A 15019-nucleotide genomic window follows, 5' to 3' on the forward strand; every position below is an offset into this window, starting at 1 on the left:
TCAGCCATGTGGAACTGTAAGTCCAATTAAACCTCTTTTTCTTCCCAGTCTTGGGTATGTCTTTATCAGCTGCATGAAAATGGACTATACAGTCAGTTATTCAGTGTTTGAAAATTTCTTGTCCAGGAAAGTGTGAGCCAGAAACCCAGCAAGTTTAGCAGTCCACAGACATTGCCTCTAATTCTGCTTCGCTGGCATTAGAGGAGATATTCCAACAGAGAGGAGAATAGGAATGGACTGTGCATATGGGAGCTTTGCTGGGTAGATGAGTTAGTTCTCTAGAGCTTTTTGGGGTCACATTTTTATTAAGGCTAATTTTATTTTTTATTTTATTTATATATTTTTAGAGACAGGGTCTTGCTCTGTCACCCAGGCTGGAGTACAGTGGTGCCATCATAGCTCACTACAGCCTTGAGCTCCTGGGCTTAAGCAGTCCTCCTGCCTTACCCTCCAAAAGTAGCTGGGACTGTGGCACATGCCACGGGCCTGGCCAATTAAAATTTTTTTTTTTTTTTTGGTAGCGATGTGGGCCTCTCTTTTGTTGCCCAAGTTCAAGTTTGGTCTTGAACTCCTGGCTTCAAGCAATCCTCCCACTTTGGCTTCCCAAAGTGCTGGGATTACAGGCATGAGCCACCAGGCCCGTCCGTAATGTGCATTTTAAAGCCAGACATCATTTGGGATGTTATGCTTTTAACAGTTGCAGTCCTATTGCTTCTTTTTAGCCCCCAATCCCTATTTGTTAACTATGTTATGTCTGTATTTTAAAATTTTCATTCTTGGGCTTAATACCTAGGTGATGGGTTGATAGGTGCAGCAGATCACCATGGCACATGTTTGCCTGTGTAACAAACCTGCACATCCTGCACATGTACCCTGGAACTTAAAAAAAAAATTCATTCTTATGTTTGTGCCCTAGCCAAGATTGTTTTTGTATCCTAGTGTCTTACACACTTGGAAAGAAAGCCTATTGCTTATTCACAATTAGATACCTAATAAACATTTTAGGGTGTTTTTTCTACATGACATCTTTGTGTATACCTCTAGCTAGCTCGTATGTTTAGTGTTTGACTTTACGTATCCCAATTAGATTTCAAGTCACTTGTATCTCTGAACTTTAGGTTTTCATAAAACATCATGTTTTCTTGTCCTGATTATTACTTTGGTATTGAAACCTGAATTTTGGTCATGAAATTTGAGTTTGGTGTTCTTATCTGGTCTGGTTTGGGACTCTCTTCAATACAGCTCATTTGAATTAATGCTTAGAGTAATGGAGCTGGAAGGAGTGTCTGCTTCTTGTCCAGGTCTCTCATTTATAGAAGGGCAGAGGATATCTAGGGAGGTTAAGGGGCTTGGCCAATGACTCGTTGTTTGAAGAAGGATGGAGATGAGAGTTTGTTTCCCTAGTCTCAGTCAAATGCCCTTTCCATTTGACCCTCTTACCTCCCCGTAATGCTGTTGGGTAATAAGGTCAGGTAACTGCATTGGATAGAGCCCGTGCGCTTTATTGTGAACTCCCTCTCTTTCTCCTTTTCGTTGTATCTGCCTTAGTGCTTAGCTTCTTTATTACAGATTAGATCTTAAATCCTGTTCTCACGTTGAGAGCGAATTCTTCCTCCAGAAAGGATAACAAACCTTTTGAGAGAGATTTTTCACTGTTTGAAATGGTCTATGTGTTTGAAGTTACAGAAGAAAAATAAGTGTAATGCACAGTTGTATTTATTACTCATGTGACCCTGGAAACATTTCTTACCCGCCCTGTGTTTCAGTTTCTTCATCCGTAAAATGAGGACAGTAATGGTTCCCCCTTCTAATGTTGTTTTTGAAGATTACATGAGTTAATACACGTAAATTGCTTAGAACAGTGCCTAGCACCTAATACAATGGAAGCGTTGCCTACTGCCTATTGGGAGTTTTCTGTACGCCTTCACCTTCCCTTAGGACTTCTTGTCAGCTCAGTTATGTGATTTTTCATCTAGTTTTTGTTTAGGAGACTCTACTTTGTTGATGTTTTTCTGAGAAACAATGTGCTTTCTGTTTTTCTCTGTTTTCTTTGACATTTGCTGCTCATCTTTCACTGAATATTTGTTTAAGAAAGACATACAGAATGTTAATTTTCATTGATTGTAGCTTTCTTCTTTTTAAGGATTTGGAATGCCCTGACAGATAATTATGGGAATGTGATGCCTGTAGACTGGAAGTCATCGCATACTAGGACCTTGCACTTGCTTACTCTGAACCTCTCAGAAAAAGGGGTAAGTTAGGAATTGAACCAATAGTGTTTGAATAACTGATGCTGATAATAGAACTAAAACAGTAGCATTTCTGCTTAACACAGATTCACTGACCTGCCTCTCATTTCTGAAATTATAGCAGTTGGGGTGGCTCTGTCTTGCTGTCTTGGCTCTAGGGCCATCACCTTGCTGGCACATTCCTCCAGTTCTTCTCCAGCACACTCATTTTTATATGTGTAGCTAAATTTCCATCACAATTTTTTTTTTTTTGATGGAGTCTCACTTTGTCGTCCAGGCTGGAGTACAGTGGCTTACTGCAACCTCTGCCTCCCAGGTTCAAGTGATTCTCCCACCTGAAACTCTAGAGTAGCTGGGATTACAGGCATGAGCCACCATGCCTGGCTAATTTTTGTATTTTCAGTAGAGACAGGGTTTTGCAGTGTTGGCCAGGCTGGTCTCGAACTCCTGACCTCAGGTGATTCACCTCGGCCTCCCAAAGTGCTGGGATTACAGGCGTGAGCCGCTGTGCCTGGCAGTGATGATGCACTGAAACACTCAGTAAAATTTTGATGCACTAAAACACTCAGTAAAAATGCTAGCCTTTGGTTTAATATACTGAGGGTATTGGAATCTCACATGGAGTTAACTTTTTAATGCGTGTAGTGACCTGCTAGACATGAGATATTGTAAGGAGACTATGTATTCCTGTGAATACTGGAGAACCTTTAAAAGTAGTTCTTGGCTTTTAAAATGTGGTCTTGGCTAACTTATCTTTCTTGGGGTCTCCTGTGTACATCCTGGTATTGTAAAGTGAAGATGCCTTGACTAAGAAGTGTGAGCACGAGTGATGGGACAGGTAGGGAGGCAGAAAAGGGTTGAGAATTACTTGAAATGGAAAATCACAGTGTTAAGCTTGTTTAAATCTGATGAGAAACATAGCCAAATTATCCAAGTTTCAGGGCCAGGCTGTTTAAGTTCCTTATCAAATAATAATGTAAACTCATGCCAGATCTTCTTGCCTGCTCTATATTTCCTTACGTGTAATTATGTGATTATTGAGAATATAATGCAGTAGGCCTGTCAGTATTTTAAATAGTATTGTTAATGTTTTGTTAAAAGGATTTTCTTACATATGTGATCAGAAAAGCCTACTGTTATTATTTTCTAGTAAAATGTAGAGTTCTGGCTATATTTCCCAGTATTCAGTAGCTATGGAAATCTTCCTGACTGTGCCAGTCATTAATCCCATTAAGCTTTGCAGACTGACCTGGCATACATTTAATGAAAAGGAACAAAATGAGGGATCTTTTGCTCTGTCTTATGTTTACTTAGGTCCTGGCTATCATTTTGGGCTTAGTTCAAGTTTCCCTTCCTCTCTGAAGCTTCCTATTACTGTTTTAGCCTTTGCTGATCTCATGGAATTATACAATTTTAGAGTTGGAAGGGGCTTTAAAGGACGCTTAATCCAGCCTCTCACTTGGGGGGAATCCTCACCTCCAGCATCTCTGACAGATGGTCATTTAGCCATGGCCTAAATCCCTGCACGGAAGGAAAACACACTCCCCTCTGGGGGAACTGATGGCACGTGTGGGGTTGTGAACTTTGAAGGGACTTGTTATCTGTGCCACGGGGTTTAGCCTTGCTGTCTCATGGGTGCTAGTCCCCAGATCACTTCGTCCCTGTCTCTAAAATTACCACTGCCTTCTCTTGTTAATCATATGTTTCTGGGTCTGTCACTAGATTGTGACTTCCCGGCGGGTATTTATATTTGTCTTTATAGTAACTACACTATTCCTGGCACATAGTAAGTATGAAGATACCTGTTTATTGAGTGAATAAGTGAATAGCCTTGTCAGTGAAACTGTAGGGTCAGAGATCGTGATAGAAAGGTTTTAAAAAAATATTTTCTGTATTATTTAAAGTAATGCAGAATGCACCGAAACCAGTCCATGGGTACTACTTTTTTGACATATTAAAAAATAGCATAGAAGAGTTTTCATTCATAGCTTCAAAGAGGCCCATTAGCAGCATGAATGAGACACTTTAATCCAATTTCATTGACTAAATGTACAGTGGGCCCACCATATTCTCTGGTTTCACATCTGCTGCTTTAGCCAACTGTGGATTAAAAAACTTGAAAAAAAAAACCCACAATAAAATAACAACACAACAATTGAAAATAATGAAAATAAAAAACCAAAAACCAATACAACTTTATAATGTAAATATTGTATAGTTATATACAATATAACTATAAACCATTTACCTTGTATTAGGTATTATAAGTAATTTACATATAATTTAAAGCTTATAGGAGGATGTGCACAGGTTATATGCAAATACTACCCCATTTTATATAAGGGACTTGAGCATCCGCAGATTTTGCTATCGAGGTGTCATGGAACCAATTTCCCTTGGATACTGAGGGACTGCTGTATGTCTTGTATTGTTCTTAGATCGCATCTTGGGAAGTTGCTCCCTTTTGCTGCCTTGTGAATGTTATTTTCAATGCCATGGTAATGATATGGCCAAGGCAGTGATTAGTAATGACGTAGAGTTTGATGCTAGTACTGACATTAAAAAGCCTTACCTGGCCGGGCGTGGTGGCTCATGCCTGTAATCCCAGCACTTTGGGAGGCCGAGGTGGATGGATCACCTAAGGTCAGGAGTTTGAGACCAGCCTTACCAACACGGTGAAACCCCGTCTCTACTAAAAATACAAAATTAGCCGGGTGTGGTGGTGCATGCCTGTAATCCCAGATACTTGGGAGGCCGAGGCAGGAGAATTGCTTGAACCTGGGAGGCAGAGGTTGCAGTGTGCCGAGATCGCGCCACTGCACTCCAGCCTGGGTGACAGAGCGAGACTCTGTCTCAAAAAAAAAACCAAAAAAACAGCCTTACCTGGAAAAACTCAGCAGATGAAAGTGAACACGTGATCATTCACCTATCATCTCTCTGTTGTGACATGACTATTCTGGTGATGAATAGAATTGAAATCAGAACTCTGTTTCTCAGAGAGGATTAGCACACACTGAGTTTCTGAAAAACAAATGGGCAATAAGGACTATGTAAGAAGCCAGCACGTCATTCTATTACATGGTATATAATTAAACATTTTTTTAATCTGGCAAAGTTACTGTATTTACCATTGCCACCTGGTGCTCTATTTGTGCCATGACTAAGCTATGTAAAATTTACCTTTTGAAAGCATTCTTTAGATTATTTTACTTATAAAACAAAGTGTCTAGAAATTTTTTTTTGACAAAAGAAGAATGTTTTTTGCATTAAAAAGAGAAAAACATTCAGGAAAACTAGTTTGCTAGATTGCAGTTTTAAATTTTTCTTTGATTGAAGATTAAGATGGCACACTTCTAAATTTGATATGTCTTTTTTAGAGTAAGGCAACTGGTATCTTTCAAATTCTTATGTGGGCACATTTTTTCCATTTGATGTATCTTCGGTTTTATACAGGGAAACAGTACCACCGGGTCTGTATCTAACCCTGGCATTGGAAGGAGTGATGGGAATGCTTGGCAAAGAGAAGGCACATTTAATGCTGAAGGGAGGAGTGAATAATGATACCCATGACAGCCAGGGCTAGTTTGCAAAGCCTGAAAGATATTCCAGCTCTTAGCATATGCCATCTCTGTGGGGAATGGACTTGGCTCTCTCTCTGGAAAGATGATCTGGGATCATTTCTGTTGTCATGGAAATTTATTATAATAGTTTACTGTTATTACTCATGTGTTTTGGCCATAACACTATTCTAAATCTGGTGCCATTCTTGAATATACTTATATGATAGAATGCTTCTCATTCATTTCAGCTTATGAACATCTTCTGTGCTGTATTTCTCCTTCTATGTGCATTTCTTTCAGGACAGGGACTTTTGTATGCATCTTTATACCTTTAAGAGTAGAAATAAGAAAAAGATAATGTCTTCCATAGAAGCAATTTGATTGATTGATTGATAGATTGAGAGAGTGTTTCCCTCTGTTGCCCAGGCTGGAGTACAGTGGCGCCATCATAGCTTACTGCAGCCTCCAACTCCTGGGCTTAAGCGATCTTCCCGCTCCAGCTTCCTGAGTAGCTAGGACTACACACGAGCACCGCCATCCCTGGCTAATTTTAAGAAAATATATTTCTGTAGAGACGAGGTCTTCCTGTGTTGCTCAGGGTAGTCTTGATGTCCTGACCTCAGGAGATCCTCCCACCTTGGCCTCCCAAAGTGTTGGGATTAGAGGTGTGAGCCATAGCAACCTGGGCTTCCTTAGGAGTAATTTTTTTTTTTTTTTTTTTGAGACATGGTCTGGCTCTGTTGTCCAGGCTGGAGTGCAGTGGCACCATCTTGGCTCACTGCAACCTCCACCTCCTGGGCTCAAGTGATCCTCCCACCTCAGCCTCCTGAATAGCTGGGACTACAGGCATGTGCCATCATGTCCGGCTAATTTTTTGTAGAAATGGGGTTTCACCATGTTTCCCAGGCTGTTCTCAAACTCCTGAGCTCAAGCAATCCACCCGCCTCAGCCTCCTAAAGTGCTGGGATTACAGGCATGAGCCACTGTGCCCACCCTGGATTAATTTTAAAATTAAAACTTTTAGTATTTATAAGCCAGAAGGGGAAAAATAAAACAAAATCATGGTCCTCAAGCTGCAACATAGGAAGAGTGATTGGGAAGGGGGTGTGAAGTGTCAGAAGTGTAAGGATCGATGAAACTTATCGGTAGGTCTACTCCATGGTATCGACATGCCTTTGTGATCACAGTGTGCCACATTTTCATCTTTTACAATATTGAAATAATACATCCCCTCTCATCAAGAGCCTAGTCTCTTGATCTTTCTCCTTCTTTAAAAAATTAAATTATTAAAGGAACAGCTGTCATAGTTTAAAAAGTAAATTAGAACTATAGGACTTAAATGAAAAGGCAGTCTCTGCTCCACTTACGTCATCCTTGATTTCTCCTTACCAGAGGTGACCACTTTAAATGATATCAGCTATTTCTTTTAGCAGATAACATGCTCATGCCATTTTACTTGATATTATTTTATCAATTTTAGACTTTATTTTCTACCCAGAGTGTGAAGGTTTAGCTCTCTTACTGTCCTTTGCCAATCCCTGACACCGTACCCTCCCACAAACTTCCCTTTCCCCATCTTCCCAGTATAATTACATAACATCTGGGGTTGAATTAATCTTTATCATTTATATTTACTATTTAAATGTGCACAGTTGACCCATTTTGATATATTATGTTTACATTTTCTCTTTTTCTACTTAGGTTTTTTCTTAGGATACTACCTGCCTTTTTGTGGTTTATTTAGTTTATAATTAGCTGACCAGTTCAGCCTCAATAGAGTCATAGAACTCATTTTAGTAAATGGGCCGCACTAGGTAATCTATCTAGTCCTTCTGCTCTCCCTCCCCACCGACCTCTCCCTCTTCTCCATGTTCTCTGCAGTAAAAATTCTAATCTGAATGTTACTCCCTAGTGTAGCTTTACAGTCATCATTCTGGGATTTTCACTTAACAATCATTATGAGAATTCTCTTTGTCACTTGTTATTAGACCACATATCTTTTTTCTTTTTCATTTTCCTCCTGGTAGCTTTTTGAGAAAGGGCGCATGAGAGGTAAAATTTTTCAGAACTTGTATGTCTGAAAATGTCTTTATCCTAAGCCTCTGCCTACTTGTTTTAGCAGAATATAGGATTCTAGGATGGAATTTCTCCAAACATGGAAGTTACGTTGATTATTTTCTAGCATCTATTGTTGCTATTGAGAATTCATATGACATTTTGATTCCTGATCCTTTTAATGTGATTTTTTTTTTTTTCCTCCCTGGAAGCTTTTATATTCTCCTTTTTTCAACACAGTGTTCTGAGTTCATGATGCTGTGTTGAAGGCCATGGCCAGGCCTTTGCTAGGCTGATGGTGCAGTAAGAAATAAAATGAGAAGGGATGTCGTCACTTTGCAGGAGCCTGGAGTTGCACTATAGGGTTGTAGGTGGACCCTGCAGTGTCGATGGGGCCCTTCTCCCAGCCTAATGTTGGAAAGTCAGCATGCCAGTGCTTCTTCCCTTGGACCTTCTCACGTGCAGGTTTCTTACTCTGTAGGCTGTGTTCACCTGCAAACTTCAGATGCTCATGTTATGAAGAACTAGGGAAGCAGTAGGAACCTACATCCACTCCATTGTGTCCTCAGCTTTAGATATATATCCTCTGCATGTATAAATAATTTTGCCAGGTAAAATTTTATCATTTTAGTTTTACACTATGTAATAGAATGACATGGTGGCTTCTTACGTAATCCTTGTTGCCCATTTATTCTTTGGAAACTCTGTGCTAATCCTTCCTGAGGAATAGAGTTCTAATTTCAGTTCCATTCAACACCTGAATAGTCATGTCATGACAGATAGGTAGATGATAGACAGATGTTCACTTGTTCATTTTAATCTGCTGAGTTTTTTCAGGCAAAGTTTTTACAATCAGTACTGGTATTAAACTCTAAGTCATTATTAAGGGGCTGTTTATATTGGTGTGGGCAGGGTTAAGGGAAACTAACTTGATGTGGTGCAGTCCCCCAGGGCTGGCAACAGAAACTGGTACTTTAGTAGTCCTGGGCGTGAAGAGGTAAGGAGAGGGAGAGATTACCAGAAACTGTTGATATTGGCCTTGTGGGAGAAGTCTGCTAATCAAAGCTGTGGCTTTGATGAAGAGCCATAGTCAACAAATGACAGTCTGACAGGGAGGAAGACAGCAAAATACATGCCCAGCTTTCACCATCCCACCTTCCAGTCTCCCAGTGTCTGCCAATGGGGTTTAACCCACCTGGAAGCCAGACAACAAGGGCATCCTTTGATGTCTTCCATAAAGGTCATCCTCCTGGAGCACAGAGCAGGGTGGAAGATGGTGAGGAGGTGAGTGGTGAATCACCACCTTAGTTAGGTTTAAAGATGTTCTTGGAACCTAGGGTTATTATTTTTTGTTGAGAAGGAATGTGCAATTGGAAGGGCAAGTGTGACGCTCATGGACAGATCCCGCCTTTCAGGGAGTTGATCATCTTTTACTCAAATATTAGAAGTTAGTTTGCAAGTAACTAACTTTTATGTTTTCTTTAGAATGTTAACGTCTACCAATCTTACTGTGTGTTGCTAACCCTGCCCATATTCTCCCTTCTATTCACTGTAATTCCCTATGACTTGCTAATGAATACCGTAATTTTTTTCTGCATATCTGACAGCTTTTATAGCAGTCTTACGCAGCATCTCAGTGATTTCATGTTTATTCTACATTCTTCTCATTTCTGTTCAAGATGAATATGTACTCATTGCCTGGCTCAGAGTGATCGTAATAATTTCTCCCTCTCGAGGGAAAGCTCTCAGTAGTTGCTTTTCTCTGCAGCCTCTTTTACTCAGAGCTGTTAACTTTGTTTTGATGAGGATGTCCTGCTTTTAATAATGGGTATTTTTGTTTTTAGGTAAGTGACAGTTTGCTCTTTGATACGTCAGATGATGAAGAGCTGAGAGAACAGCTGGATATGCACTCAATCATCGTCTCCTGTGTTAATGATGAACCCCTCTTCACGGCAGACCAGGTATAGAGGAGATACTCAGCAACGCAAGGAAAGGAGACTCTAGAGCTGAAAAATGGCTTCTTATTATGACAGTAAATGATGGCTGTTGGTTTACTTATCTTTCCTATTTTTTTCTGGTTATACAGGCTTAATAGTTAACTCTTCCACAGAGAAAAATAAGTATTTGTGATCTGAAGCAGAAGAGATTATGTTAGTTGGGAAGGTTTCCAACAGAGGCCTTGTTGAAGATTATAACAAGGTACCAAGGAAAGGTGGTTGCTTAACCCCAAACCAGAAAAATATTGTGAGTTTCCTTGTTTGTTTAGATTTACCCAAACATGGACAAACTGAAGTATCTGTGTAGAAATTATTTAGTATCTTTAAAACCCTGGGTAAAAAGCATTAGCATGTATTAAAGTAACATATTGTGTGCCCCAGAAAGAAGTGAGCATTATTCCCGTGGAATGCGCTATTGAGGTCAACCCTGTATTCACTTAAAACCAGTCGAATCAGCTTTCTCATTTTCTGAATACTCTTCCCACCTCTGTTGTATTGTTGAAATGTGATGCCAGAACTTCTTCCTGAAATAAAATGTTCCATGGCTACTAGGACTGTGAATTCTACCACACTCTATTTTTAGGCTGGAAAGACGAGATCAGTAAGGAGATATATTATGGCAAGCTTGGGAGGAGTACATTAAAAATTTACATTAAAATTGTGTTATTTGGATCCTCCTTAGTCATATTTGTGGTTGAATTGTTCTAGGCATGGGAAGAATGTGGTGCTTAAAAAAGCAAGGTAATAGTAGGTTGGAAGGTTGTTTTGAGGTAGAGGGTAATCTAGGGATAGCCATGACCTTGAGAATTCATTGTCCCCTCACTGACCTGCCTAATACCATAAGCTCTCCCGTTTTTTTTAAGAGTTAGAATAACAGATTCTGTAGGATCCTTGGGTGGCTCATTGTACCGTATTATATATCCGGTTTTGGAGACTCTTCTTATAATTAACATAATCCCATCTCCTTCAGATTTGCCTTTGTTTTTCCTTGGTGGAAATCTTACCTGTTAAGCTTGTTAATTCATAAAGCATGGAAATATGCTCATGATGTCTTCCTCCTTCATTTAATTGTGTTTAATTTTTTTTTAACTTTAGGTCCTTTTTTCTAACTATTGAGTAATTTTCCTGGATTTCCTTTACATTTTTGCTGAGTTCTATATCCTTCTCAACTTTTAGAATCTGGAACAGGGCGAGATACTGTTGTAAGATTTGAGCAGCACTGCACTAGACGGTAGATCATTGTTTAAAATCAAATGTATTTCTGAAGTTTTTCTGCTTTTCACAGCATTTTTCTCTTTGGACTTCTACTTTTTGAGTAATTAAAAAAATCCCTTTTTTTCATTGAATTAACATATAGAATTATTTTTCTGCTGTTGAAAGAATATTTTGCTGTCATAGAGGTAATTTCCCATTTATATATACTTTTTTTGTGCTATTGTATTTTATAAATTTTATGTCAGAATTTTTGATAAGATACCTTTAAATTGAGCACTTGTATGTCTATGGTAAATTTTCTGTTATTTGCTTTCTTCTAATGATTACTCTATGATCTGGCTCTGGTGTGTCTGAAGTAAATTATTATGTGTTTGTAGCGCGATTTCCTAGACTTTGCAAGACATATTAGGGCCTTCTGAATCATGATGGCCGTAGTAAATCCAATTCTATTTAGGTTTGTGTTTAGTATATTGTAATTTTTTCTTGATAAACCATGTTCACTCCTACAGTCAAAATTTTGATTATTTGGAGCATCCACACCTGAACACCATTGGTTAATGGAGAATTCAGTACATTTCTGCTCTGGGTGCCTTAGGTGAGCACCGTGTTCCAGATAGATCATTTTCCTTTTGTATATTTGATTAACAGTGGTATGTGTGTTTTCGAAGGTTATTGAAGAAATTGAAGAAATGATGCAGGAATCACCGGACCCAGAAGATGATGAAACCCCTACACAGTCAGATCGGCTTTCAATGCTTTCCCAGGAAATTCAAACTCTTAAGAGGTCTAGTACCGGCAGTTATGAAGAGAGTAAGGGAGCCTGCTGAAATCAATGATTTCTGTGCTTTTTGTCTATATCAAATCTATAGTATGATCATCTCCAGAAAGCTTTGATTTCATCCTCCTTCTGTTTGTGTCTGTGTCCAAATTTACTTTTTTGTTGTTGTTGTTGAGACGGAGTTTCACTTTTTGGCCCAAGCTGGAATGAAGTGGCATGATTTCAGCTCACTGCAACCTGTGCCTCCCGTGTTCAAGCAATTCAAGCAAGCCTCCCAAGTAGCTAGGATTACAGGCACCTGCCACCACGCCTGGCTAATTTTTATATTTTTAGTAGAGACGGGGTTTCACCATGTTGGCCAGGCTGGTCTCGAACTCCTGACTTTATGATCCTCCCGCCTTAGCCTCCCGAAGTGCTGCGATTACAGGTGTGAGCCACCATTGCCCGGCCCCAAATTTCCTCTTATAAGGACAGCAATCATATTAGATTAGGGTCTATCCTAATGACCTTATTTTAATGTAATTACCTCTTTAAATACCATATCTCCAAATACTGTAACATTCTGAGGTACTTGGGGTTAGGACTTCAACATGTGAATTTTGGAAAGGACACAATTGAGTCTATAACAAACCCTATCATATTTGAAGTGTAGAATAGATATTCAGTAATTATTTGTCAAATGCAATTCCTGTTTGTACAAATAGTCTTGTGTGTTACTATGAAGAATTTTGGGAACCATGGATCTGTTTGACATATGTGAGAATAATGAACTCTAGAAACTCTACAGTTGATTTTCATGAAAAATTTCTGAATAAATATAACCAGCCTGTGAATAGCCTGAGGCTGGTTGGAAGGTGTGTATCTAATCATTGCCTTATGACTGGTCCCCTCCTTGAATAGGCACTGATGGGGTCTGTATCTGCTCAACTCGTGTTGTCACCTAGTTTTATCTTTATGGCATGCCCAGTCCAAATCTTAGTTACCTAAAGATCTTTGGGTTGTATGGCTTCAACATACGGATGGTCAGACAGACCAAATTCTTTCAGATGGTCTGATTTCACTATGCTCCTGTAGATAAGGGCTAAACAGCGTTAAGGTCCTGACTCCCAAATACAGTCCTGATACCTGATACAGATACTAAAATCTGTATTGGTTTGCTAGGGCTGCCAGAACAAAGTACCACAGAGTGGGTGGCTTAAACAACAGGAATTTATATTCTTATAGTTCTGGAGGCCAGAAGTCTGAGATCAAGGTGTTGGCAGGTTTGGTTTTTTTCAGAGGCCTCTCTCCTTGACATGCGGATGGCTGCCTTTTCCCTGTGTCTCCACGTGGTCTTTCTTCTGTGTCCTGATCACCCTATTTTATAAGAATACCGGTCATATTGGGTTAGGGCCTATGCTAATGCCCTCATTTAACCTTAATTTACCTCTTTAAAGACCCCCTCTCCACATTCTGAGGCCCTGTGGGTTGGGACTGTCACAGGGGGGAGAAGTGCTGAGAAAAGACTGAAATGGGGTTTCAGGGAATATTGTTTCCTTTTGTCTTCCCAGTTTTTTTAGTCCATTCTTGCACTGCTATAAAGAAATGCCTGAAACTGGGTAATTTATACGAAAAGAGGTTTAATTGGCTAATGGTTCCACAGGCTATATAGGAAGCCTGGCAGCATCTGCTTCTGGGGGGGGCCTCAGGGAGCTTTTACTCATGGTGGGAGGCAGAGCTGGAGCAGACATCTTCACATGGCTGGAGCAGGAGGAAGGGGGCCGGGGGGAGGAGCCACACACTTTTAAACAACCAGGTCTCATAAGAACTCTGTCATGAGAACAGCACCAGGGGGATGGTACTAAACTGTTAGAAATTGCCCTCATGATCCAGTGACCTCCCACCAAGCCCCACCTCCAACATTACATTTCAGTATGAGATTTGGTTGGGGACACAGATACAAACCATATCACCAATTTCAGCAAAATTCACAGATCAGGACGTATGTAATTAGGTGTCTATTTAGTTTAATTCTTTCAGATCAACTGCTTTCCTGTTCAGAGATATCCCAGAACCCTGCTGAACGGCTTGCAGTTTCTTGTTAGCAGGTGGATTCTGTACTTTCCCTCGGCTTTTTTGTTTGTTCTTTTCCATGTACAAGCCTTCACAGTCTTGACTGAAGTATTATTCATGGAATGATTTATTTGCACAAGTAAAAACTTTTGTTAGACTTTCTTCCCAGCAAGCTGAGAAGTGACTCACCTGCCCACTTACCTCTACTCAGATCTGCTCTCCAGAAGTTTAAGAATTCTGAGAAGATCACACACAGTCAATTTAATTGCTTGGAATATGATTTTTGCTCTTTGGCATTGATTACATAGGTGTTTATTTAGTCATTCCTAGTGACTACTCTGTTTTGCTTCCTTGGAACGTTTTTGTCTTAATATCTGCTGTATTTTGTTTTTGGTCACAGGAGTGAAAAGGCTGTCAGTGTCTGAGTTAAATGAAATCCTGGAAGAAATTGAGACTGCCATTAAGGAGTACTCTGAGGAGCTGGTGCAGCAGTTGGCTTTACGAGATGAACTGGAGTTTGAAAAGGAAGTGAAAAACAGCTTTATTTCTGTTCTTATTGAAGTGCAAAACAAACAGAAAGAGCACAAAGAAACAGCAAAAAAGAAAAAGAAACTAAAAAATGGCAGCTCTCAGAATGGGAAGAATGAGAGAAGTCATATGCCCGGCACAGTAAGTGATGTTTTGCAGGAGGCGTCGAACACTGGAAACAGGTTCTGTGGTGGTCCCAGCCTTCGGGGCTGGTGGCAGGTGTGCAGGTTGTACATGGGCAGGAGTGTTACGCTTCTAATCAGAGCCCAGTGGGATTTTATTCCAGAATACCACTGTGCTCAGTTTCTTCAGAAAGTCGTTTTCTTGACTAGGGTGTACTGGTTTTCTGAATAATAGTGAAATGTTTAGCAAGGAAGTAAGTGGAAGGAAGAGGGGGCAAAAAAGGAAGATGTCTTGAAGGAAAGAAGCTTTAGCAAGTGACCATTTTTACCACATCAAAATTTGAAGAGTGGTTATGTATATTTGGCTAGTAGTTTTTTTCTTATTTTTGCTGAACTCTTATGAGTTGTGTGATAAGAAATTAGAAGGGGTTTATTTAGGGGTAGCAGAACTCTGCTCAAGGCA

At 39.9% G+C, this 15019-nt stretch overlaps 1 protein-coding gene across 9 annotated transcripts in view; it reads left to right on the top strand.

Annotated features, from left to right (window-relative positions):
* Nucleotides 1-15019, top strand: part of FEZ2 (fasciculation and elongation protein zeta 2) — a 70442-nt gene that overhangs the window by 5652 nt on the left and 49771 nt on the right. For all 9 annotated transcript variants that reach the window (XR_008497362.2, XR_008497364.2, XM_063648820.1 and 6 more), the window contains 4 exons: nt 2144-2252; nt 9709-9825; nt 11745-11886; nt 14307-14575. Coding sequence is in view for 7 of the 9 variants with exons in the window: in XM_063648820.1 (XP_063504890.1) it covers nt 2144-2252; nt 9709-9825; nt 11745-11886; nt 14307-14575 (637 nt within the window). In the remaining 2 variants the exon portion in view is untranslated. The remainder of the gene's footprint in view (nt 1-2143; nt 2253-9708; nt 9826-11744; nt 11887-14306; nt 14576-15019) is intronic.

The sequence above is a fragment of the Pongo pygmaeus genome, chromosome 12 (genome assembly GCF_028885625.2).
Source record: "Pongo pygmaeus isolate AG05252 chromosome 12, NHGRI_mPonPyg2-v2.0_pri, whole genome shotgun sequence".
Taxonomy (NCBI): domain Eukaryota; kingdom Metazoa; phylum Chordata; class Mammalia; order Primates; family Hominidae; genus Pongo; species Pongo pygmaeus.